This window comes from Podarcis melisellensis, assembly GCF_964234715.1.
Source record: "Podarcis melisellensis genome assembly, chromosome: 5".
NCBI lineage: Eukaryota > Metazoa > Chordata > Lepidosauria > Squamata > Lacertidae > Podarcis > Podarcis melisellensis.
The window spans coordinates 80,137,199-80,162,796 of record NC_138537.1 but is presented as its reverse complement, the minus strand read 5'-3'; the positions used below and the strand labels follow the sequence as shown (position 1 = coordinate 80,162,796).

Here is a 25,598-nt window from a genome sequence, read left to right as displayed (position 1 = left end):
TACTAAATCTACTTATACCAGGATCTACAAATATACTTTTGCATACAAAGAAAATACAGCAACTTCCCACCACATTTATTGCCACCTACTCTAGCCTCAGATACAGAGATTTAAAAAGAAAAGGAAAGGGACAGAAAGCCATTGGTGCATTAAAATGTGTCTCAGGAATATCCAGCCATTAGAAAACCTGACCTTTTATCTCTAGAACCACATGTACCGCACAAGTGACTTTTTTCTACGGACAAATTAAGCCCATGTTTATAAGCTTGCACAAAGGAAAGTGAATGTTTCAGTAAATGGAAAGTTAAGAGGACTCCAGAAAAGCTATTAAAAGAACAAACTTTATTCAAAACATCGAAGTCATACATTAAAAGGCATTAAAAGAGGGAGCTTGTAAAATAGGTACAGGATAGCAAGGAAGGAGTTGCGGAGTTGAGATGCTAATCTGGAAACTGACTTAAAGAGAAAAACTGAGAGTCCGAAGCACTTCCATCAACATTCTGCATTTGTCCAGGATTTGTAGCTGAATAATTCCCCGTTGCAGACCAGGGAGTATAAGTGCTTGATGCCATGAAAAAGTTATCAGATGGTGGTGGAGGCTGCCCCACCATCTCAGCACCATAATATGGAACTGGGCAGTTGCTCGCCTGGGAAGTCTCAGAAAGCCCAGTTCCACAAAAGGCAGCTTGCTGGTAATAAGCAGGGTTCAATGCCCGGGAGCTCTGCTGTTGCGGGACACTCTCCCCCCATTGCGTGTTGTCGAGAGGTGGCTGCCACAACCCTGCTCCTCCATAGCTTTCAGCATAATGCAAGTTGTGTGGCTGATAAAATTGTTCCATATGAATATCTTGGAGGTTTCCTGGACTGCTTCTTGGGCTGCTGTCCAGGCTGCTTCTTGGACGGCTTCTTTCACTCCGGCTATAAGGAGCTGCAGCATGGTTCCCGATCCTTATCCTGGAACCAATGCTCTTTGGTGTTCTGGCCCTTCTGTTTTGAAACCAGACCTGAAGAGAAGAAAGGAGAGAGCCAGTATAGAAGACATTGTTACCATGAATATGTCTTTTGGATCCAAGAGAGAGAATTACATTTAATAAATTATGCTTATTCCTCTGGGTTTCCCTTTAGTTCTCTGCAGCATTTTTCTACTATCTTCAGCTCCACATTCATATATCCCATGTACATAATCTGCAGTTACTGTTAGATATAAAGCTTCTAAGTTGGAATGACTAAATACTGCTATTTGGCAGTATTTTGTTCTGCAGTATCAGAAAAAGCCACCTTTAAAAGCTGCACAAGTGTACAGTTCCACAAGACTTGCTATATTGAAGTATATTGTTAATGCCAAGTGGATGGCTGCATACACGACTTAACATCTCTGTGTGCATTTGTGCTGGAAGGCAACACTTTATGCCTGGCAATTGTTTTACAATTTCCATAAACTTAGCAATAGTAATTTTAAATAGCTATCTTAGAAGGCGTACCCATTTGTTGTGCCCTGTTTGGGGTCTTCTGCCTCAGCCTCCCAAGTGTCCTGGGGGTAATGGACTAGGCAGGGAAGTGTATTTATATATATTTGTAAATGCCAATTTCTCAGTAGGAGAGAACTAAGTACTTGCTCAACTTTTGCCAGAAAAAGCAATGCAGCTTAACTCGTTTTGGTCTCCCCAGTGCAAGCTGCTTATGGCTGCAGTCCTCTGCACATTACCTTGGGAGTTAGTGTTCACTGGATCAAGCTGCAAAGGCAGCCTATAAAACCAGATTTCATGTACTTTTAGCACTAAGGCTATACATTGCAGAAATTAGATTTCTAAGCTGGGTCTCTGGAGATTTTTTTAAAATGATTTAAACCCAGAACCCACGATACCCCCCCCCAAAAAAAAACCACACCAAGAAAGAGGAAGCTAGCTCTTGAACAAGGCGCCTTTCGCGATAAGCTGAGAGGCACCCGGGTGAACTAAGGCCTTCGACTACGCAAGGATTATTCGGAGCGTTTCAAATTGTTCCAGTATGTGCGGTTTAGGGAAGTCTTGGGAGCCCCCACCATCCCGATTCTTACGTGCACACGATCTTCCTCGACTCCGATGCACCTCGCCAGCGCCTCCCTGGTCTCGTATCCGGGGTACTGGTTCTCTTCAAAGGACTTTTTTAGGAGCTCGACGTGAGATGGGCTGAAAACAGTCCTTTTTCGCCTATCTCCTCCCACTTTGGGGTGGCTTCCTCCTGGGAAAAGACAAAGAGGCAAATCTGAAGAGAGCGCTCGGCTTAAACAGAAGCGACGCTTGCAGATCTTCCTCCCTGAATTGGTTTTGCCTTAACAATGGACACGAATTTTAAATAAACCTCCGGTTGCTCTGAACAAGTCTTGCATGAAAACAAACCAAAGAATTTTAAGTAAGAAGTTTACGCTCTTATTTCTATGCCTGCCATCGTTTTCCGTAGCCGATCCTAACCACGATTATTGGGAAATTTAATCCCGTTTATGTGAAAGGGATTTAACATTCAGAAAGTGTGTGTGTAAATGCTTCATGCAGTAAAATGCACTAAATGCTTCATGCTTACAAGTAAAATATGTGCAAACCAATCTTACGAAATGTTTCCATCCGAAGACATTTGAGCCCCTGTGTAATCACTCCCTGTCTACCACAAATGGGTCTTTGAAAGCCTTCCCTACACCCTGATCCTGACCCAGAAACACAAACAACCTTCCTTTTTAAAATCCGTCGTTTATGAAACCCTGAATTTATATAAATCATTTGAGCATTTTTTTTAAGACAAGTGAACTAAAAAATTTTTAGAGACAAGTGAACTATTCTTACCTCGGCCGGTAGTATTCATCTTGCAAAAGCGCTGCCTCGCTCTCTGCCAACAAAGCTGGTTTTCGCTTCCAAAATTGCCCTTGCTCCTCAAGGCCCGCTCCAGGTTTCTGGAGTTCGGCGCCTTTATAGCCCCTCCTGGCTGCCAATTGGCCGGCGCGTTTTCCTTGGAGAGAAGCGCTCCAATGGGGAGGCGGCTTTTGGGGAGGAGCGGGTTTCAAGTTCACTTTTCAAACGCTGCTTGACCAATCTAGATTGGCTGGAGCGCACCCTTCTCTTGGCATCACCCCTTAGCAAAAATTGAAAATAGCCCCATAGGCTTGGAGAATTACTGCTCACAGTTGAAGAGAAGGGAATTGAGCCAGACAGAACTGTGGTTTATTTTTTTAAAAAATATTATTATGAGGCTTTCATTTTACAGACAGAGATGCTTGCACACAGCAAAGTGAATGTTTCAGTAACTGGAGATGCGCCAAGACTTAGGCATGTTGAAAGGCTTTGCCCAAGAAGCCTAGATGCAGCAAGTACACTCTGAAACCCCCCTGCCTTTTGAGATGAAGCAGGCGCCTTCACTGCACCCTTTGCGGCGCCTGCTATAAACTTTGTTTCCTTTCCTGCACCTGCAAAAAGTTGCTATGCCTTTTAATCGGTGGTTTTAGCTTGACTGTAATTGCATTTTGCATGTTTTTCACTTTGACGTTTATCGATCATGTTCCTGCTTTCGTAAGCCGCTTAGAGTTTTTCGTTAAGGTTAGGCGGTGCAAAAACTTGAAGGGAAGAATGTGAGTAACACCATTGCAAATAAAGGAAACTCCTCTTGCCAAGAAGTCAGTAGGTCTTTCAAGCCCAAGCGGTTGATGTTAGATGCTCAGAGTATTCAGCCCCGGACAGACGTCGCAACCAAATCCTGAATCTACACAGTCTCAAGGCACTATCGCTTGTAACTGCAAGGGGGTTACATTCTCTTTCTTTCTTCTTCTTCTTTTATTAAAGATTTTCTTGTTTTACAGAAGTATGTGTAATGTCTCTCGTATTTTTTACATGTAACATTTTTACAAATCCGCTTCATTTGTTGAGACATTAGGGTTAGAAAAAAGGGGTGGAGGGTGGGGATATGAGTGGGGGTGGGGGTGGGTGGCGATGTTTCTGTTGTGCTTAATTTATGCAGGGTTTGCTGTCAGCCTTGCTTGTGCTGTTCACTTGTATTCCTTTTTTTTATAAATATTTATTGGAGTTTTTAATAAAAGAAATACAGAAATAATTAACAGCGTTACTTTGTTTTTACAAAATTTCATAACATCTTTGGACTTCCTCACATCCCCCGCTCCCACTTACATCATTGATAAATTTTTGTCAAGTAAATTATCATCTTATTTTCAATTTTATAACCACTTCTTTAAATACAATATAATAATTCTCCAACCAGTTTTGTTTCTCTTAATTTCTCTTATCATCAAATTCAAATCCAATTTAGTGATGGCCAATTATTTATAACCAAGCATCCTTCTTAATATTCCACTAAATCACAATACTTCTGTAGATAAATCTTGAATTTCTTCCAATCTTCTTCGATCCTTTCTTCTCCCAGGTCTCGGATTCTGTTCACTTGTATTCCTAATGGGGTTGCATTCTGAGTGAAAGCCAGCTTTCCGTTTCCTGGGCTTGCTTCACACGTTGTTGGTGCTTCCTTTCTTGTTCACTTCCACTATTTCCCAGTCCCTGGCAGTTTGTTAATCAATAATGGATCTCTGATGGTACATTCTTTGTTATTTTTGCATAAGATAATTAACACAAGGGACCCTCCCTAAGTGTACCTATAAACCCTAATCATAGGAATGCTGACTCAGAATCGGCAAGGAAACTTTTTTTTCGAGTAAGAACTACATTTTTTACTTCTGAAAAAAAGCTTCCGTGAAGGTTGGGGCTGTTATAGAAAGATGTGGAAACCTCAGCAACCATATCAGTACTGTCTCGGGAAAGATTATCCCTGAACAAAAGAGGGCTCACATTGGGGGTGGGAGAGACACGATTAAATGTCTCCAATTTCTGCCATCATCATCGCTTAGAAGCTCGGTATATTTCTGCAGAAGGCAATTGATTTAAATATGTATTCCTGTAAGGTACTTACAGTAGGGACTACTGTAGCAGAATTTCCTGAAAAAACATTTATTTGTATCCTTTGGGATACAATACGTTGCAATTTATCTCAATATATTCTTCATTATAGCGGTGGAACATCTACCTAGAATATAAGGGGATTCTTATTCGTTCCAGAATATAGAAATGTGTCCAAACTAATTTGCTTCAAAATTCTCTTATGTTGGAAGGGAGATTTAGGATGCTGTGCTAGCCTAACTTACTTGGGACTTTGGACCTACTTCTGAGTAGGCATGGTTAAGGTTGCTCTGTTAATAGCTTTTCCAATATTGTGTATTTAGGTGTGGTAGTGAAAATTTGCAAACTGTACTACATGGGTTACTGTTGTGTGATTTTTATAGAGTTAAAAGTATAAGACTTATTTGTCTGCTATATGACTTTCTGTTTGCTTTCTTGCTTGATTTAGATTTCACCCTTCATCACAATATCTCAGGACAGTTCACAAGACTGATAGATAAAACTTTATTCGCATAAGTGGAGTCTATAACCTGAAGCGCCTGTAACATTAAAATCTAGGGATTGCGGCGTGTATTAGCTGTGAAGTAGACTTTTATTTTTGATTCATCAACCTTGGAATCCAACTATGTCTGTTTATGGAGGTATGTGAAATGGATTCCAGACCATTTATACTTGATAGTAAATATTTCCAGACAAATTGGCCTTGGCTAGGGAGATTAATATTCCATTCTTGAGAATAGTACTTCTGTCTCACTTTACAGTCCTGTGAGGCTCCCACAATAAATAAAAAGCTCACAATCAAGCTGATATCCAAGTCACGTCATCCTCAGTATTAGTTTCATATCTCAAAATGGGACAAATAGATGGTCTTCCCAAAAGGGTTACCAAAACGGCGACTGGGGGTGCAATGGTGCGATTGAGGACTTCCACTGGCTCCCCAAAAACGTCTGAGACACACATCTCCCCTGCTCACTGCCCTCTTCCTCAGGAACTGGGAAACTTTTTCGGATAGAGTAGACCGTCGTTCACGAAAGCATATGCCACAATAAATGTGGTAGCCTTTGACGTGTCAAAACACGGTTTGCGCTGTTAATTCAACACGTATTTCCGAGCAGAAACTTGACATCCCCATGCGTGTGTTTCAGTAGCCATGAAGTTTAACTGTTCATTAAAACAACCACCAGCACAGGGCTACTCTCACATCACATTGCTGCTGTTCATATTAGGAAGTTACTTTGTGGTACATTGTGCTTGGAAAGTTGCCAAGTTACAATTTACGCGGTGAAACATTGTGATCTTTGAAGCTTGGAGGAGAAAGGGACATAATGTATAAACGAACTAGTAATACGCGGAAACTTAGCTATGTATTTGATACCTAAACTTTGTTTGCTGGTTTTCCATTCCTCGTCCTCCTACAAATTCAATGTTCCGGGTTGCTATGTTCTCATGGTTTTTATTTACTGAATTTATACGTCGCCCTTCCGAGCCTAGATCGGCAGTACACACTTTGTGTGTAATAATAATAATAATAATTTATTATTTATACCCTGCCCATCTGGCTGAGTTTCCCCAGCCACTCTGGGCGGCTCCCAATCAGTGTTAAAAACAGTACAGCATTACATATTAAAAACTTCCCTGAACACGTGTGTGCGTGCAGGGATTTTATGTGTGTGTGTGTTTATGCAAGGATTTGATCCCTGCCTGGCCTCAGGCCAAGGCGCTGATACGCCGCCAAATATATATATGCCTGAGGGAAGATGGCGCCACCACGCCCTGTGGTGGCGCCTGGGGACCGGCTACCGGCTAACTCTGAAGGGCTTCCCTCTCGACATTGTCTTCCTTTATTACGTTCCCGCAGCATCAGCGCTATAACCAATGTCTTGCCGGTGCAACGGGGGGGGGGGCGGGGTGTCCTTCCCGCTCCTCTTTCTGGTCCCAACGGCCGCCCATCCCCCACTCCCTCTCGCTTCGCCTCAGAGATTCAAGGTTGGCGCCGCGCGCCGTTTCCCGCCCAAAACGCCCCCGCGCATGCGCCCCCGCCTGTCCCTTTTGCCACACCGGCCGCCCTCCTCCTCCTCCACCTCCTCTCTGAATTCCCCGCTTCTCCCCCCTCCCGTTCCCTCGGTCTCCTCTTCGCTCCCTCTTAACACAATGACCCCCCCACCCCACCCCGCAGGGGGGAGCCACCCAGGAGGCGAGATAAGCGCATTAGCATGTCTGGCCTCTGAGGAAGGCTGCCCCCTCTCGCCTTCCGTGCTGCTCCTGTCATTCCTCCAGGCTCAGCGCGGGGGGGGGGACTGGCTGGGCTGCCCTAAATCCGCCTCTGCTTGGGAGCTGCATCTTCCTCACTTCCACTTCTTCCCCACTACAAATCTGCCTCCACAGCAGCCTCGGGGCAAAGAGGAGGCGCCACTGGTCTCTTCCCGCCTTTCTTCGCCATTTGATCTTGATCCCCCCCAACAATCTCCATTCTTCCGGGGGGGGGCACAGTTTTGGGACTCGTCTCAGGGGACCAAATGTCTTGGGCCGGCCCTGCTGACCCCCCTCCAGGAGTAAGTCTGGCCAAGGAGGCTGGGACCTCAGCTCAGGCAAATGCCCCCTTTTCATCTTTGCCTCTTTTTCTGAACCTGCCCCTGGGAATTCGGCTGGTGTTTCTTTCCCTCCTCCATAAGGAAAGCCCTGAGCACTAGCATTCCCTGGGCGGTTGCCAGATGCTGAGGGGTGAGCACTCTGCACATGCCTGGGAGTAAACCATCTACCAGCTCCTGTTAGATTCCCTTAGGTGAGAGAAAGGGTTTCTAGAGTGATAGCCTAGTAGGTGCCTCCCATAACTCATTGGAGGAAGAGTAAATGGTGACCACCACAACACTGTCGAAAAGGAGGACACAGATATCATTCAATGGGTCTGTGCTATTGTAGGTAATATTCATCCCTATATTTGGAAGTATGGTTGATTCCCACCCCCCTCAATTTTATTATTTTATCGGTTTGTAAAACAAAAAACTGCAAAGTGGTTTACTATCCAGTGGTGTATACATTTAATGAAATAAATAAACAAATGGCCAAAGGCAACTTAAAAACAATTACTGTAATTTAAATAGAAATATAATACTTCTCACCGTACTTAGGTGACCTGAATGCCTGCTTAGTCTGCTGTCCAAATGCTGACTGTTGGCGGGCATTTGTTTGAAAACTGCAGCTAGACTATAAAGCCCTTGAAAGAATGCTGTGTCTGCTATGTCTCTATTCCAGCACTCTTTTGTTTAATCAAATTTCCACTATACTTTTCTTCAACAAGGCTACACTTTCTGAAAAACAACCTATTCACAATAGGCTTCAGAAAGCACAAAGTTACTGTCTAACAACCTGCAAATTAACACACTCACTCACATTAATTAATTAATTACAGATCGTTCCAAAGCGCACCCACATTGAAGTAGGATTTCTGGTAAAATAACTTATGGCGAAAAGAATTTTTAGGGTATTTTAGAATTTTGGCTATTTAAAGAGCTTAGATGGTTATTTAAAGATTGCTCTTTCAAAATATACATTGAGCTGTTGAAGCAAATGTCGACACAGCTCCACTTTTTCTGATATCTGCAGGCATAACACATTGCCCGCAGTCAGATTGGACGTATTTGGGTAATATAATAATTTTAATATTTCAAACGGAAATGAGATGAAGTGGGTGTCGATCAGGGAGAGAGAGCTTTATTGGCAGTAGAACCCCAGCTATGGAACAGCCTCCTCAGTGAGTCTTTCCTGGTGCCATCTTCATCTTCTCTAAATCCTCTAGTGAAGACCTTTCGGTTCACCCACATGGTTTAATTCTTTATTGAAGCTTGGGTGTTTAATGCTCTCTGTGATGCCATCCATATAAGTTTTTTGTTCTCTTTTATTTTTGGTTGATCATGATTTTTAATTATTATAAATCAAGACAGATCCATATAGTCAGAAATACGTCCCTCTTAATCCCTACCATTTCATTTACTTATGTACTGCTTTTGAAAGGAACCTCACAAAGTGGTTTACATCAATATATCAAAACAATAAGCATCGATTAAAAATGTAATAAAACAGCAAAGGCAAACTGCAAGGGGGGAAAGTTCAATGCCTTTAGGATTGTAGCTTTTAAAAGTGTAGTTTAGTGGGAGAGAATTTTTTCTCTATCCACTTTCTCCATGCAATGCAAAATTTTATAAATTTCTGTCATGCCACCTCTTATGCAACTTTTCTCTAAACCAAAAAGTCCCCAATGCCCCAACCTTTCCTCATTGTTCCATCCACTTGATCACTCTGCTGCCCCTTTTCTGAATTATCTGAACTGGAGATCTGTGATAACGCATCACATGCTTGTATGCATAGGGTGGGATGGGGGGCGCAACTAATCCCTGTCCCGCTCCGCCCCCCTCCGGTCCTAATTGCTTTCTAAATTGCTGTTTCCTTTGCTTGGCAGTGGTGGGAAGAAGATGGGAAGAGCGCTGAGTGTTTTGCAGTAGATCACAAAGGATTGCTGACCTCCCCTATCCGTGTTTATAAATACAGTAACCGCAAAATAATCCCCCTCCCCCTCTACATTATACTGCTGAGATGAAGAATACTTGAGTTAACCAGGAACGGGTTTATGTGTGGAAAGCCTGTGAGCTCCCATTAATTCTGATTCTCCAAACAAGTTCCTGGGCTCATAATTCTTGTATTCTAAGTGTATGGCTTTTGTACTAAGCTCTTTATTGCTGGATCCTAGGTTCTAGTTAAAGGGAGGGAAGCAACTCTCTTGCTGCATGGTGCCTGTGACTTCCAACCCCCTTACTGGGCAAATATTAGTTCTGTGTGGGCAACTTGGATGGGTAAAATAGCATGGTCTTTACACCTCTTTCCCAGCACCACAAATAGTTCTGAATCTCTACTCCCCTCCCCTCGTTTGCTGTTTTCAAACCCAACAACAGATGACTGTTACAGTTCTCCCAACATCAGTCCCAAACAGTGACAGACCCACATTTTGGGGGCCCTGTAGCTTGAGCTGTTCTGGGGTCCCCTTCACAACTAGCAATGAGTTCTGGGTAACCACTGTTGTCTTCTTCAACAGATCACCACATTTAAAAAATCAGACTTTGATTAGAATTTCTGTTCTGGGTTGTCTCACGTGTCAAAGACACTGCTGTGAATAAAAATGTTTACAAATGTGGACTAAATACATCTGAGATTAAGCACCCAGAATCTTAAGATTCATTTGTTTCGTAGGAGATCTGTCCCTGATTCCAAGCTGCTCTGTGTTTAACATAGGCAAAACACCGGACTCTTGATGCTACAACAGCTCTGGAGAGAGAGATAAATGTAATACAATAGATAAAAGGCAAGATTAAAATAACACCCAACTGAGATCAAAAAGCTAAGGTTGGAGGATAAAACCTACAATAAGGACAACTAGCTGCAAGTAGATCTAAATGTCTTCACCTGACACATACAAAAACATCAAAGGGATGACAGACAAGCCTCTCTGGGAGTGGAAGGTGCGGGATTTATTTCCCCACATCCATCTCTCTGAATGAGGGAAAGAGTTGAGTGGTGGAGAGCAGAGAGCATCATTACGCAGGAGAGACAGCTAAATCTTAGCGAAAGAAAGGTACTAGGTGGTGTGTCATCTGGTGTGGATGAGGAAAGACTGCAGCGTTATGGGCTGCCCTGGGTGGAATCTACACATAAAAAACACTCTGCAACTGCTTTAAAAAAACCAAAAACATTTTGAAAAATATATTGAATTTCCCATAGCTCACCACACCATCTAGTGTCACATTTGTATACCGTAATTTACAACACATTTAAAACATTTCCTTCTCCCGACGCCTTCTAGGGTTACCCATCCATATAAATCCCCCCCTAACTTTTAAATTTTGTATATTTTATAGTTTTTCAACGAAGTTTGTTATTTTAATGCCTTTGTCTGGGATCATCATCTGGCTTTCCGTTTACAGAAGCATGTTTAGTTGGGGTTCTTGGTTAAAAAAATTGTTCATTATTGCTATTATTATAATTATTTATTAAAAAACATTTTGAAAAATATATTGTATTTCCCATAGCTCAACACACCATCTAGTGTCACATTTGTATACCGTAATTTACAACACATTTAAAACATTTCCTTCTGAAGCATTCTCTTCCCTTTGGCCAAGCAAGCTAAAAGCATTTCAATACTGAAATCAAAAATAAAAGCTGAACAATTGGCCACTTGTTCAAATAAAGGCCACAGTCAAAATCTGGGGTTGGAACAACTGGGTATATGTTTCAAAAGGTTCCAGTTTTGCTTTTGCTATTTTCGGGTTGATGTGGGTTAAATGTTTAGTTGGGGTTCTTGGTTATTTTAATATGGGTATAAGTATAAACTGTTCATTATTGCTATTATTATAATTATTTATTACTGTATTACTATTGGTTTCTTTGTTTGCTATTTATTTGTTGTTGTTTTTAATGTTTGATGTATTGTGTTGTAAGCACAATGTATTTTTGTACTTTTTGCAGAAAACAATAAAGCATATATGGATATAGATATATACGTGTGTTTTTGTGCATGTGATTCTATGGGGATGGATTTTTCTGAGCCCTGCCTGCCTGCCATGCTACATACTGCACTCCCTTTTCTGCTTTTACGTGCAACTTCCACGAAGGAAGAGTTCACCCAAATCAAAATCCACAGTAGCTTGATGATGTGACTCAGACATTGGGTTAAATCCTGGAATTCAAAGTGTTAAATGAGGATGCTATTGGAGAGTATTGGGAATGCCTTACAAGATTCCATTCTGTTTATAATGCTACACATTATCACTTCATCATTCAGTATTTCCTCTTGTCCCTCATCTTAAACCAAGCTAATCCTTGCTGAGCTTCTGACAACCAGACAAGGGACCAGTTGTGCTTATGCGGTTCAGGGTTTGCTTTCCCTCTGCTTTCCAGCCAAATGGTGCTGAAACCGGGTTTCAATTCCACGAGCTGATTTCTCTATTTCTCTATTTATATCCCACCCAGGGGCGCCCACTTGGATAGAAGATTGGGGTTGGGGAGGCCAGGTAAGCCCTGCCCTGCTCGATTTGGGGGTGGGCAAGGGACCTGGGCCCAAGAGTTGGCTCCTAGGACCCCACCTTTTCCCCTGGGACATTGAGGCGGCCCACCTCCTTCTTCCCTATCAGCCCCCGAAACCCCCGCGAGGGAGACCAGCCTGAGAGGCGGCGACTGGCTTGCGCCCGAGTGAGCTTTGGGGCTGGTAGTAGGCTGTGTGTGTGTGTGCAGGGATTGTGGTGTGTGGTTGTGTGTGTGGTTGTGTGTGCAGGGATTGTGGTGTGTGGTTGTGTGTGTGGTTGTGTGTGCAGGGATTGTGGTGTCTGTGTGTCTGTAGGCATTGTGGGGTGTGTGGGTGTGTGTGCAAGGATTGGTGTGTGTGTGCAGGGATTGAGGTGTGTGTGTGTGTGCATATGCGTGCGCAGGGATTATGGTGTGTGTGTGTGCAGGGATTGTGGTGTGTGGTTGTGTGTGTATTTGTGTGTGCAGGGATTGTGGTGTGTGTGTGTCTGTAGGCATTGTGCCGTGTGTGTGGGTGTGCAGGGATTGTGGTGGGTGTGTGAGTGGGCGTGCAGGGATTGTGGTGTGTGTGTGTGTGCAGGGATTGTGGGGTGTGTGCGTGTGTGTGTGTGCGTGCGCAGGGATTATGGTGTGGGGGGGATTGTGGTACGTGGGGGGGTGCAGGGATTGTGGGGTGTGGGGGGGTATGTAGGGAATTGAACCCTGTCTGGCCTCAGGCGGGAGGAGGCCTCATTAGCTAAAGTGGTGCGTCAGGTTAAGAACAGTTTCAGGTTAAGAATGGACCTCCAGAACGAATTAAGTTCTTAACCCGAGGTACCACTGTACTGTCATATACACACTATGGTTTTATCCAGTTTTAATTGGCTATAACTTTTTAAAGGTTTAGCTGATGGCATTGCAATGCTCCCGTTGCTCGGTCCCAGCGCCTGCCAACCTAGCAGTTTGGAAGCACCCCCGGGTGCAAGTAGATAAATAGGGACCGCTTACTAGCGGGAAGGTAAACGGTGTTTCGTCACGCTGGCCACGTGACCCGGAAGTGTCTGCGGACAGTGCTGGCTCCCGGCCTCTAGAGTGAGATGAGCGCACAACCCTAGAGTCTGTCAAGACTGGCCCGTACGGGCAGGGGTACCTTTACCTTTTATTGCAATTATATGATAATGGGCATAGTAGCCAATTCTTATGGGCCAAGATCCCTCCCCCCAAAAAATATCTGAGCCCCCCCCAAGTTGATGGGCATTGCTATTCAAATGGTGTGTATGTGCCATGTCATGTGATAAATTATGTGGGGTGGGGTTGCTTGGGACCTGGAGTGGGGGATGGGAAATGGCCCAGCTCTTCAGTTGAAGTAGGGACTTGGCAAAGAACTCTTCTGTCTCCGCCTAAACTCAAATCCCCCCGGTTTATTATCCCTAGTACTTCAAGACTCCCATAAAAGCGGCTGGCTTAAAACAGTCTATCCAAAACTTCGCTCTTGCAGCCTGTCCTCACAACACCTACCCACTATGGGCCCTACTGAAGCAAACAGTCTAACGGGTCAATGTCTCAAAGATATGGAGCATCAGAACAACCTAAGGAAACTCTGCCCTTGGTATATTCATTTTGCACCTCTCCATTTTGATTCTTTGGCCCCATATCTGCACAAACTTATTATCCCCAAATACAGACGTGCTTTTACACTTGCAAGACTGGATGTTTTGCCATCTGCGGTACTTGAGGGTCTAGTCCAAAAGATCCCGGCTGCCAAATGTCTTTGCCCCTGTGGAGATGGTAGCACATGTCCTCCTGTCTTGTACTGTCTACAAAAACCTGCGGAACGAGATGATCACCCCACCCGCAGTGGCATAGCGTGGGGGGTGCAGGGGGGCCGGCCGCACCAGGCGCAACACCTGGGGGTTAGGGTAAGGGGGCACAAATCCACGGGTTAGGGGGCCCAAATTACTTGCCTTGCCCCGGGTGCTGACAACCCACTCTACGCCACTGCCCACCCGTACTAACCATCCCAGGGCACTCATCCACTCCCACAATGTCCTTTCTTCTATCAGATCAAGATGAGCAGATAACAGCAAAGGTTGGTAGGTTCATAGCTGGGGCAATCAGAATTCAGGACTTTAAATTGTGCTCTTATATCAAATTTCCTTTGTTGCGTATACTGTCATGTTTTACTGTTGCTATGGCCATTTTCTAATGCGAATAAAGTTTTATCTATCTATCAGTCTTGTTAACTGTCCTGAGATATTGTGATGAGGGGTGGAATCTAAATCAAGCAAGAAAGCAAACAGAAAGTCATATAGCAGACAAATAAGTCTTATACTTTTAACTCTATAAAAATCACACAACAGTAACCCATGTAGTACAGTTTGCAACTTTCCACTACCACACCAAAATACACAATATTGGGAAAGCTATTAACAGAGCAACCTTAACCATGCCTACTCAGAAGTAGGTCCAAAGTCCCAAGTAAGTTAGGCTAGCACAGCATCCTAAATCTCCCTTCCAAAATAAGAGAATTTTGAAGCAAATCAGTTTGGACAAATTTCTATATTCTGGAACGAATAAGAACCCCCTTATATTCTAGGTAGATGTTCCACCGCTATAATGAAGAATATATTGAGATAAATTGCAACGTATTGCATCCCAAAGGATACAAATAAATGTTTTCCAGGAAATTCTGCTAGTCCCTACTGTAAGTACCTTACAGGAATACATATTTAAATCAATTGCCTTCTGCAGAGATATACCGAGCTTCTAAGCGAGGATGATGGCAGAAATTGGAGACATTTAATCGTGTCTCTCCCACCCCCAATGTGAGCCCTCTTTTGTTCAGGGATAATCTTTCCCGAGACAGTACTGATATGGTTGCTGAGGTTTCCAAATCTTTCTGTAACGCCCCCAACCTTCCCGTAAGCTTTTTTTCAGTAGTAAAAAATGTAGTTCTTACTCGAAAAAAGTTTCCTTGTCGATTCTGAGTCAGCATACCTATGATTAGGGTTTATAGATACACTTGGGGAGGGTCCCTTGTGTTAATTATCTTATGCAAAAATAACAAAGAATGTACCATCAAGATAACCATTATTGATTAACAAACTGCCAGGGACTGGGAAATAGTGGAAGTGAACAAGAAAGGAAGCACCAACAACGTGTGAAGCAAGCCTTGGAAACTGAAAGCTCGCTTTCACTCAGAATGCAACCCCATTAGGAATACAAGTGAACAGCACAAGCAACGCTGACAGCAAACCCTACATAGATTAAGCATAATAGAAACATCGCCACCCACCCCCACTCATATCCCCACCCTCCACCCCTTTTTTCTCCCCCTAATGTCTCAACAAATGAAGCGGATTTGTAAAAATGTTACATGTAAAAAATACGAGAGACATTACACATACTTCTGTAAAACAAGAAAATCTTTAATAAAAGAAGAAGAAAGAAAGAAAGAGAATGTAACCCCCTTGCAGTTACAAGCGATAGTGCCTTGAGACTGTGTAGATTCAGGATTTGGTTGCGACGTCTGTCCGGGGCTGAATACTCTGAGCATCTAACATCAACCGTTTGGGCTTGAAAGACCTACTGACTTCTTGGCAAGAGGAGTTTCCTTTATTTGCAACGGTTTTACTCACATTCTTCCCTTCAAGTTTTTGCACCGCCTAACCTTAACGAAAACCTCTAAGCGGCTTACGAAAGCAGGAACATGATCGATAAAAGTCAAAGTGAAAAACATGCAAAATGCAATTACAGTGAAGCTAAAACCACCGATTAAAAGGCATAGCAACTTTTTGCAGGTAAAGGAAAGGAAACAAAGTTTATAGCAGGCGCTGCAAAGGGTGCAGTGAAGGCGCCTGCTTCATCTCAAAAGGCAGGGGGTTTCAGAGTGTACCCCCCTCACTCAATCAACCTGATACTGAGACCATGTGAGATTGTTCTTCACATTTTTCCATATAGAGGGTCCCTACCTTACTGGGAGTCATCTTTCTGGGCCAGACATCATCTAAATCTGCTCCTAGGCCTTGAGGGTGGAAGCACTGACTTAAAAGCAGTCAAGAGGCTCACTAACGATGGATATTCCAAAAAAGTACTACTAAGATTTGGTAGCCATAGAATTCCAACCAAAATCTTAAGGGAAAAGGCTCATTTAGCCCAGAAAGGAATTATTCCACGCCGACACTTTGAAGATATACCACCCAGACCGTTGATTGCATCTAAAAGACAGAACAAGATGAACAAGGCCATTCCACCAGAAGCCGACATCTGCCCTACTCCCGTGGAAGAGCCCAGTAGATGGGAGAAACCGCAGCCAGCTATCCGGGAAATCACCCAAGAAAAATCCAAGCTCCCAAACCATGCGACTGTAGCATCAAATAACAACCTCGCCCTTGACACAATAGACTGGACAGTCCCAGAAGAAGAAGATCTGCTGAGTAACTTTACCAAGTTACCAGATAAAGAACAAATAAATATACTCAGTAAATTGACGAAGTTACAGGCCAGATTGACCGAAATTCACCAACAGGGTCAACAAAATGCAGCAGAAACAATACACAATCAAACTTTACACTTACCAGCCCTTTCCCCAAAATGCATAGTCAAAAAGAGAGCTACTAATGGAACTTTCAAATGTATAGATGCAGAGCTTCAAATCCAGCCGCCTTTAGAATATGAAATGGCAAGGAAAAACTCCAGTAATGAGACCACAAATTCCTGGCTGAGATATCAAATACTAGCTCCAAACGAAATAGGTACCCCTTATTTAAGTACTACAAAGGACTCTAACATTGCTGAACAAAAGATGACCTCCAATAGACCTGACACATTGAGTTCAACACCAAATGAGGCCAAAGAAATGGAAGTAGAGACTGAAAACAGTCCTACTGTCCATAATAGTCCATCAACCACAGAAATTTCTCAGGAACAAGGAACAGCAGCGACAAATGGCTGTATCTGCACAAGACAAAATCCCTCGCTGGACTCAATGACAGAACTAGAATGACTAAATGCTGTCAACCAGCCACCAACTCAAAAACGGATCCTACGCTTGCTGTCCTGGAATATCGCAGGGTGGGGAAACAAAGACGGAGACCCAGACCTAATGAACTTCCTTAAAGACTTTGAATTAATACTTCTACAAGAAACATGGTCAACTAGAGATATTAAAATCAATGGATTCACCTCCTATACGAAACCCGCATTGAAAACAAACGCGAAGGGTCGGCCGAAAGCAGGGTTCTGTTGTATGATCAAAGACAACTTAGGGTTTGAAATCAAGCAATTAGAAAAATGCTTACCACTTGCACAAGCTCTACTTTTAACCCAAAAAAATGATACTTTGCTACTTGTAAATGTCTATATCCCCCCAACCAAAAACAACAGCAGCAGTGAAAATTGGTCACAACTAACCTTTTATATAGAAAATTTGACCGATAAATACCCAAATGCCTCACTGATAATAGCAGGTGATTTCAATGCCAGAGTGGGAACCAACAATGAACAACTATGTAGCAAACTAAATTGGAATACTGATAATGATATCGCACATGCCCTGAAAATAGGACTATCCTCCAGAGACAGGGTTGTAAACAACGAAGGCCTACGCCTACTTGAATTATGTAACAACTTTAATTTGCAGATTGTGAATGGTTCAACAAAAGGTGATAGAAGTGGGGAGTTTACATACTTCTCCCCCCGAGGATGCAGTGTCATCGACTATATTCTTGTCCCTTATAATATCATAAATTCGATCATGGACCTCAAAATTGGAACGCGCACTGAAAGCGACCATCAGCCATTATCGTTGTCTATAAACTTAAAGGACGAAACCAAAATAACTAAGCACAATATCATAGAACCTTCTCAATACAAACAAATGACCCAATTAAAATGGTCCCAGGAAATGAGTGCAGCAGTGGGGCAAAAACTTACAGCCAACCTGAGAAAACAAGTATTATCCAACTTAAAGACCACTAATTCCTACAGTGATATACCGAAAACTTATAATGAAATCTTCCAAATGTTCGTAGAGCTTAGTACTCCACCTAAAGTTTGGGTACTTAAACATAGCGCTAGCCCTTGGTTTGATGATGAATGTTTCCAGCTAAAAAGAAAACTGCGCCAAACATTTAAAAATAATCGCACTAAACTAGAGCCCTCTTATCTTGATGAAAAAAGAAAATATCATTACATTCTGGCCGAAAAGAAACAGAAATACGCAACCCAAAAATGGCTACAATTATTCGACTCAATTCAGAGTAAAAACAACAAAGCGTTCTGGAACTTAGTGTACGGAGGATTGAAAGCCGAAAATCAACTAACTCTGCCACCAATTGCAGAATCCAAATGGTCCCAATATTTTACATCTGTATTTAACAATCTACACAGTGAACTTAAAGGAAATGAAACCACTAAAAATAAAATTAATAAACTCCAGGAGTGGCCAAGGGTAAAGGAAGAGGAAATTAGAGAGATAGTTAAAAATTTCAAATCGGGGAAATCTCCTGGGCCAGACGGTCTACCAATAGAATTATTTAAGACCTATATAGATTGGTGGGCAGAACCCTTAGCTCAACTGTTTACTCTCATAGATAAATATGGGATCATACCTGAGATATGGTTAAGATCAATAATTATTCCAATCTTTAAAAATGGCGACCCAAAAGAACCAAGGAATTATAGACCGATAAGCCTATTATCAGTTATAGGGAAAATCTACGCCAAGCACCTCTTATCTAAACTCCTTACCTGGATGAAAAATCTAAATTTACCAGGGAAAGAACAAATAGGTTTCTCCAAAGGTTGCTCTACACTAGACCACTGTCTTATACTTATGCATTTGGTTGAAAAATACAGATCCCAAAGGCAATCTAAGATATATGCTGCTTTTGTAGATTTTCGTGGTGCATTCGACTCAATTGACCGCCCAAAGTTGTGGAGGAAACTCGCAGAATTAAAAATTGATCAGCGCTTATTGATTCTAATGCAAAATCTGCACTCTTCTAATACCTGTCAAGTCAAACTTAACACCAAAGGTCACCTTTCATCAGACATCCCTAACTCGAAAGGGGTAAAACAAGGGTGTATTCTTGCCCCCTTCCTATTTAATTTATTTTTATCAGACTTGCCAGATTACCTTCAAAAAATAGAATCACATGCCCCTAAACTTAATCAGAAACCAGTTCCTCTCTTATTATACGCAGACGATGCTGTCCTACTATCATTAACGAGCTTGGGTCTGAAACGTCTTATATCTTCACTGATCCTTTACTGCGAATGCAACAAACTCTCTATAAATTATGAGAAGACAAAAATTTTGGTCTTCTCGAATGGTTGGAAATTAGAGAAATGGAAAATAAGAGAGCAAGAAATCCAACAAGTGAAAATCTATAGGTATCTGGGAATTTTATTCCAGAGCAATTTAGGGTGGGCAACCCACCGCACAAATGCCATAAAACAGGCAAAGTGCACTTCATCAGCAGTTGCCCGTTTTTATTATCAGAAAGGTAATCAATTTATTCCTGCGGCCAATCAGATATTTCAAACAAAAGTGCAATCCCAGATACTCTATGGAATCCCGCTATGGGTCCAAGCATATAACAGTGATCTAAAAAAGATCCACTCCAGCTTTCTGAGACGTATTCTTGGACTCCCAGCTATGATCAAATATGAAACAATGTGTGCAGAAATAGGCATACACACAATGGAATATTGGGCATGGTCCACCTCAATAAAGTACTGGTTACGCTGCCATTTTCGCTGCCCTCCATCAAGTCTGCTCGCTGATTTGCTCAATGACTCCTATAAATCAAGATGGTATCAGCACCTCGAAAAAAAGATTGAATCTTTAGGTATTGAGCTGGAGCCCCTGTACAATTCTAATGAGCAATACATTTTCCATAATATCCTAACTAGACTAAAGGATGTCGAGAGACAAAATATTATGGCAGCTGTAAACAAAATTTGCTCCCCCATATTCTATGATTTAAATATCTTAGATAGCAGAGCCAATTACGTCACTAAATTAATAATCCCAGCCCAACGTAGGGCTTTTATGCTGGCCCGTTTGAATGTTTTTCCCTCAGCATTTGTCAGGGGAAGATATCAAAACATTCCTAGAAACAAGAGATTCTGCAGATGTTCTATGAATGTCCCGGACACGATAGAGCATATTCTCTTTCATTGCCCATTGTACAGTACGCTCCGTCAACGCGTGCTGTCCCCTCTCTTGGGTGGTCTGGAACCCCAGCAAGGTGAATGTGTGGGACTCTACCTATCCGACGTTGACCAAAGGGTAACGGCGGGGGTAGCCGAGTTTTTGGTAGCAGTCCTCCAAGGAGCAGGTTAACAAAGAAAAACATTGATTCTATATGTATATATATATATATGTATGTAGCCAACTGCTGCCCTTTTACATATATTTCAAGGCCTTTATATGCTACTTTTTCTTCTATGGTTTTATTCGCATAATGCCTAATAAAGGTTTGATAAGTAGTAGTAGTAATAATATTTTTAAAAAATAAACCACAGTTCTGTCTGGCTCTCTCGCTCCCCAACCCGTCTTCTCAATTCCCTTCTCTTCAATTGTGAGCAGTAATTCTCCAAGCCTATGGGGCTTTGTTCAAGTTTTGCTAAGGGGTGATGCTAAGGGAAGGGTGCGCTCCAGCCCATCTAGATTGGTCAAGCAGCGCTTGAAAAGTGAACTTGAAACCCGCTCCTCCCCAAAAGCCGCCTCCCCATTGGAGCGCTTCTCTCCAAAGAAAACGCGCCGGCCAATTGGCAGCCAGGAGGGGCTATAAAGGCGCCGAACTCCAGAAACCTGGAGCGGGCCTTGAGGAGCAAGGGCAATTTTGGAAGCGAAAACCAGCTTTGTTGGCAGAGAGCGAGGCAGCGATTTTGCAAGATGAATACTACCGGCCGAGGTAAGAAGAGAGGATTGTTAAGAAGATTTTTAGTTTACTTGTCTTTTAAAAATTGCTCAAATGATTGATATAAATTCAGGGTTTCATAAACGACGTTTTTTTATAAATGAAGGGTGTTTCTGGGTCAGGATCGGGGTGTAGGGAAGGCTTTCAAAGACCCATTTGTGGTAGCCGGGGAGTGATTACACAGGGGCTCAAATGTCTTCGGATGGAAACATTTCGCAAGATTGGTTTGCACATATTTTACTTGTAAGCATGAAGCATTTACTGCAATTTACTGCATGAAGCATTTACACACACACTTTCTGAATGTTAAATCCGTCTCACATAAACGGGATTCAATTTCCCAATAATCGTGGTTAGGATCGGCTACGGAAAACGATGGCAGGCATAGAAATAAGAGCGTAAACTTCTTACTTAAAATTCTTTGGTTTGTTTTCATGCAAGACTTGTTCAGAGCAACCGGAGGTTTATTTAAAATTCGTGTCCATTGTTAAGGCAAAACCAATTCAGGGAGGAAGATCTGCAAGCGTCGCTTCTGTTTAAGCCGAGCGCTTCCTTCAGATTTGCCTCTTTGTCTTTTCCCAGGAGGAAGCTACCGGAAAGTCGGAGGAGAAAGGCGAAAAAGGACCGTTTTTACCACTGCTCAAATCGAGCTTTTAAAAAAGTCCTTTGAAGAGAACCAGTACCCCGGATACGAGACCAGGGAGGCGCTGGCGAGGTGCATCGGAGTGGAGGAAGATCGTGTGCACGTAAGAATCGGGATGGTGGGGGCTCCCAAGACTTCCCTAAACCGCACATACTGGAACAATTTGAAACGCTCCGAATAATCCTTGCGTAGTCGAAGGCCTTAGTTCACCCGGGTGCCTCTCAGCTTATCGCGAAAGGCGCCTTGTTCAAGAGCTAACTTCCTCTTTCCTTGTGTGTGTTTTTTTTTTGGGGAGGGATATCGTGGGTTCTGGGTTTAAATCATTTTAAAAAAATCTTCAGAGACCCAGCTTAGAAATCTAATTTCTGCAATGGATAGGCTTAGTGCTAAAAGTACATGAAATCTGGTTTTATAGGCTGCCTTTGCAGCCTGATCCAGTTAACACTAACTCCCAAGGTAATGTGCAGAGGACTGCAGCCATAAGCAGCTTGCACTGGGGAGACTAAAACGAGTTAAGCTGCATTGCTTTTTCTGGCAACAGTTGAGAAATTGGCATTTAGAAAATATATAAATACACTTCCCTGCCTAGTCCATTACCCCCAGGACACTTGGGAGGCTGAGGGAGAAGACCCCAAACAGGGCACAACAAATGGGTACGCCTTCTAAGATAGCTATTTAAAATTACTATTACTAAGTTTCTGGAATTTGTAAAACAATTGCCAGGCATAAAGTGTTGCCTTCCAGCACAAATGCACACAGAGATGTTAAGTCTTGTATGCAGTCATCCACTTGGCATTAACAATATACTTCAATATAGCAAGTCTTGTGGAACTGTACACTTGGGCAGCTTTTAAAGGTGGCTTTTTCTGATACTGCAGAACAAAATACAGCCAAAGAGCAGTATTTAGTCATTCCAATTTAGAAGCTTTATATCTAACAGTAACTAGAGATTATGTACATGGGATATATGAATGTGGAGCTGAAGATAGTAGAAAAATGCTGCAGATAACTAAAGAGAAACCCCAGAGGAATAAGCATAATTTATTAAATGTAATTCTCTCTGTTGGATCCAAAGGACATATTCATGGTAACAATGTATTCTATACTGGCTCTCTCCTTTCTTCTCTTCAGGTCTGGTTTCAAAACAGAAGGGCCAGAACACCAAAGAGCATTGGTTCCAGGATAAGGATCGGGAACCATGCTGCAGCTCCTTATAGCCGGAGTGAAAGAAGCCGTCCAAGAAGCAGCCTGGACAGCAGCCCGAGAAGCAGTCCAGGAAACCTCCAAGATATTCATATGGAACAATATTATCAGCCACAGAACTTTCATTATGCTGAAAGCTATAGAGGAGCAGGGTTGTGGCAGCCACCTCTCGACAACACACAGCCAGGAGAGTGTGCCCCACAACAGCAGAGCTCCCTGGAATTGAACCCAATATATTACCAGCAAGCTGCCTTTTGTGGAACTGGGCTTTCTGAGACTTCCCAGGCGAGCAACTGCCCAGTTCCATATTACGGTGCGGAGATGGTGAGGCAGCCTCCACCATCAGCTGGGAACATCTTCATGGCATCAAGCACTTATACTCCCTGGTCTGCAACGGGGAATTATTCAGCTACAAATCCTGGACAAATGCAGAATGTTGATGGAAGTGTTTCGGACTCTCAGTTTTTCTCTTTATATCAGGTTCCAGATTAGCATCCCAACTCCTTCCTTGCTATCCTGTACCTATTTTACAAGCTCCCTCTTTTAATGCCTTTTAATGTATGAGTTCGTTGTTTTGAATAAATTTTGTTCTTTTACTGTAATAGCTTGTCTGGAGTCGTCTTTTAACTTTCCATTTACTGAAACATTCACTTTCCTGTGTGCAAGCTTAATTTTTCCATAGAAAAAAGTCAGTTGCACGGTACATGTGGTTCTAGAGATAAAAGGTCAGGTCTTCTAATGGCTGGATATTCCTGAGACACATTTTAATGCACCAATGGCTTTCTGTCCCTTTCCTTTTCCTTTTAAGTCTCTGTATCTGAGGCGAGAGTAGGTGGCAATAAATGTGGTGGGAAGTTGCTGTATTTTCTTTGTATGCAAAAGTATATTTCTAGATCCTGGTATAAGTAGATTTGTTAATAAGTTTGGTTTTCATTAATGAGTCTTCCATTTTTTAAAACACAGAAGTTTGAGATGGGGATATAAGGTTTAATTGATTTTTCTACCATGAGTGTGTTAAGTTGCTCTCCAAAGCTTTAAAGACATATAAGATTAACTTGTATGTGCCTTAGCCTGCAACACGGGCATTTATATCTATTAAAAACTTTGTGGGGGGATATTTTGAACACTTTATTTCATTTTCTTGCCCTTATTTTCCTCCCCCCAAAGGTTTGTGCTCTACTGCCTTCAATGAAGCTTTAAAGGAGGGTTGCCTGTGAACTAGATTGTGTCCAACACAGTTTGCCTTCTGTGCCGTTCAGCCTTGATTTAGCCAGGTTTAGTCATAATAAAAGAAGTCAGTTAATTTTAGATTCTTAATTGGACCCTCTTAGGACACAGGTGGCGCTGGGGGTTAAAGCCTCAGCGCCTAGGACTTGCCGATCGAAAGGTCGGCGGTTCGAATCCCTGCTGCGGGGTGCGCTCCCGCTGCTCGGTCCCAGCGCCTGCCAACCTAGCAGTTCGAAAGCACCTCCGGGTGCAAGTAGATAAATAGGCACTTCTGTAAAACAAGAAAATCCTTAATAAAAAATATTTTAAAAAAAAAAGTAGATAAATAGGGACCGCTTACTTGCGGGAAGGTAAACGGCGTTTCCGTGTGCAGCTCTGGCTCGCCAGAGCAGCGATGTCACACTGGCCATGTGACCCGGAAGTGTCTCCGGACAGCGCTGGCCCCTGGCCTCTTAAGTGAGATGGGCGCACAACCCCAGAGTCTGTCAAGACTGGCCCGTACGGGCAGGGGTACCTTTACCTTTACTTAGGACAACTAATTTAGAAGTAGTCCCACTGAACTTACTAATACACAACCAAATCAACAACAGCTGCAACATGCTCCCCGCCCGCCGCCCAGCAAAAACCCTGAAACAACTGAGCCTAAGAGTATAAAGCTATCAAAGCCTAAGACATCTCCAAATGTTTTTTTCAGGGTTTTTCACAAATAATGCTACATTATTGGCATATCATTATGTTCCCTGTTCATTTGATTATATATTCAGATCTAAATGGTTCTGCTAATGGGTCAGTGGAAAGTGCGAACAGCAGTGGGGATAGAGGACATCTCTGTTGAGTACCTCTACATAATCTGTGTGAGTCTGAATTTACTCCATTCACTGAGATATAGGCTTTAGGCTTGGAATATATTACAAATCCACATCATAAAACCTCACCTGCCCATTCCACTATATTTCTCAACACTGCACTATGGAATTTAATGGGGCTGGGTGCTAGATTTGGCAGATCAAATTGAATCTAGTGGATTTGTCCTACCCTGCCCTGCCCCTTTAGCCCTACCCTGATATAGGACCAGATCTGGGTTGGGTGTGACCTAGGTTGGGATAGGGCTGATCTGGGTCCACATCTGTGTGTGTGTGTGTGTGTGTGTGTGTGTGTGTGTGTGTAAGCACAGCCCTGGAATTACTCAAGATGTGATTATGGCTGCCAACCTAGATGGCTTTCTCAAGAGATTAGACAAATTCATGAATGCTAAGACTATCAGTGGCTACTAATCGTTATGGATATATGCTATCAGAGGCATATCAATTGCTGGGAAAGAACAGGGCGAAAGGGTACTCACCTGACCTGTGTCCTGCTTTTGGGATTGCATAGTGATATGGTTGGCTACTGTGTGGAGCAGAATGCTTGGAAAACCTGGCATTCTCCTAAAGAGACCTCATATACAGACAGGTGGTCACATATGCACAAATTAGATGTGATACAAGAGATCTATGAATAAAATAGCTACAAGTAGTTCTTTAGTTGCCAACTGACCAGATCTTCTTCCAGAATCATTTGCAGTTAAAGAAATAAAAACAAGCATTTAATGCATGCAGTTAAAAAACCAACCAACCA

General features: G+C 42.7%; 2 protein-coding genes across 2 annotated transcripts; one reads left to right on the top strand and one right to left on the bottom strand.

Annotated features, from left to right (window-relative positions):
* Window positions 1-325: 325 nt before the first annotated feature.
* LOC309370613 (uncharacterized protein) lies at window positions 326-2,835 on the bottom strand (the record flags this gene model as incomplete). Its single annotated transcript, XM_081912531.1, has 3 exons — window positions 326-1,004; window positions 2,057-2,310; window positions 2,817-2,835. The coding sequence occupies 3 exons, from the start codon at window positions 2,833-2,835 to the stop codon at window positions 441-443; spliced, it is 837 nt and encodes a 278-aa protein (XP_081768657.1). The 3' UTR covers window positions 326-440.
* A 17,868-nt stretch (window positions 2,836-20,703) lies between these two features.
* LOC309371177 (uncharacterized protein) lies at window positions 20,704-23,951 on the top strand. Its single transcript, XM_081913865.1, has 3 exons — window positions 20,704-20,902; window positions 21,491-21,654; window positions 22,683-23,951. The coding sequence occupies exons 1-3, from the start codon at window positions 20,884-20,886 to the stop codon at window positions 23,244-23,246; spliced, it is 747 nt and encodes a 248-aa protein (XP_081769991.1). The 5' UTR covers window positions 20,704-20,883; the 3' UTR covers window positions 23,247-23,951.
* Window positions 23,952-25,598: the final 1,647 nt, after the last annotated feature.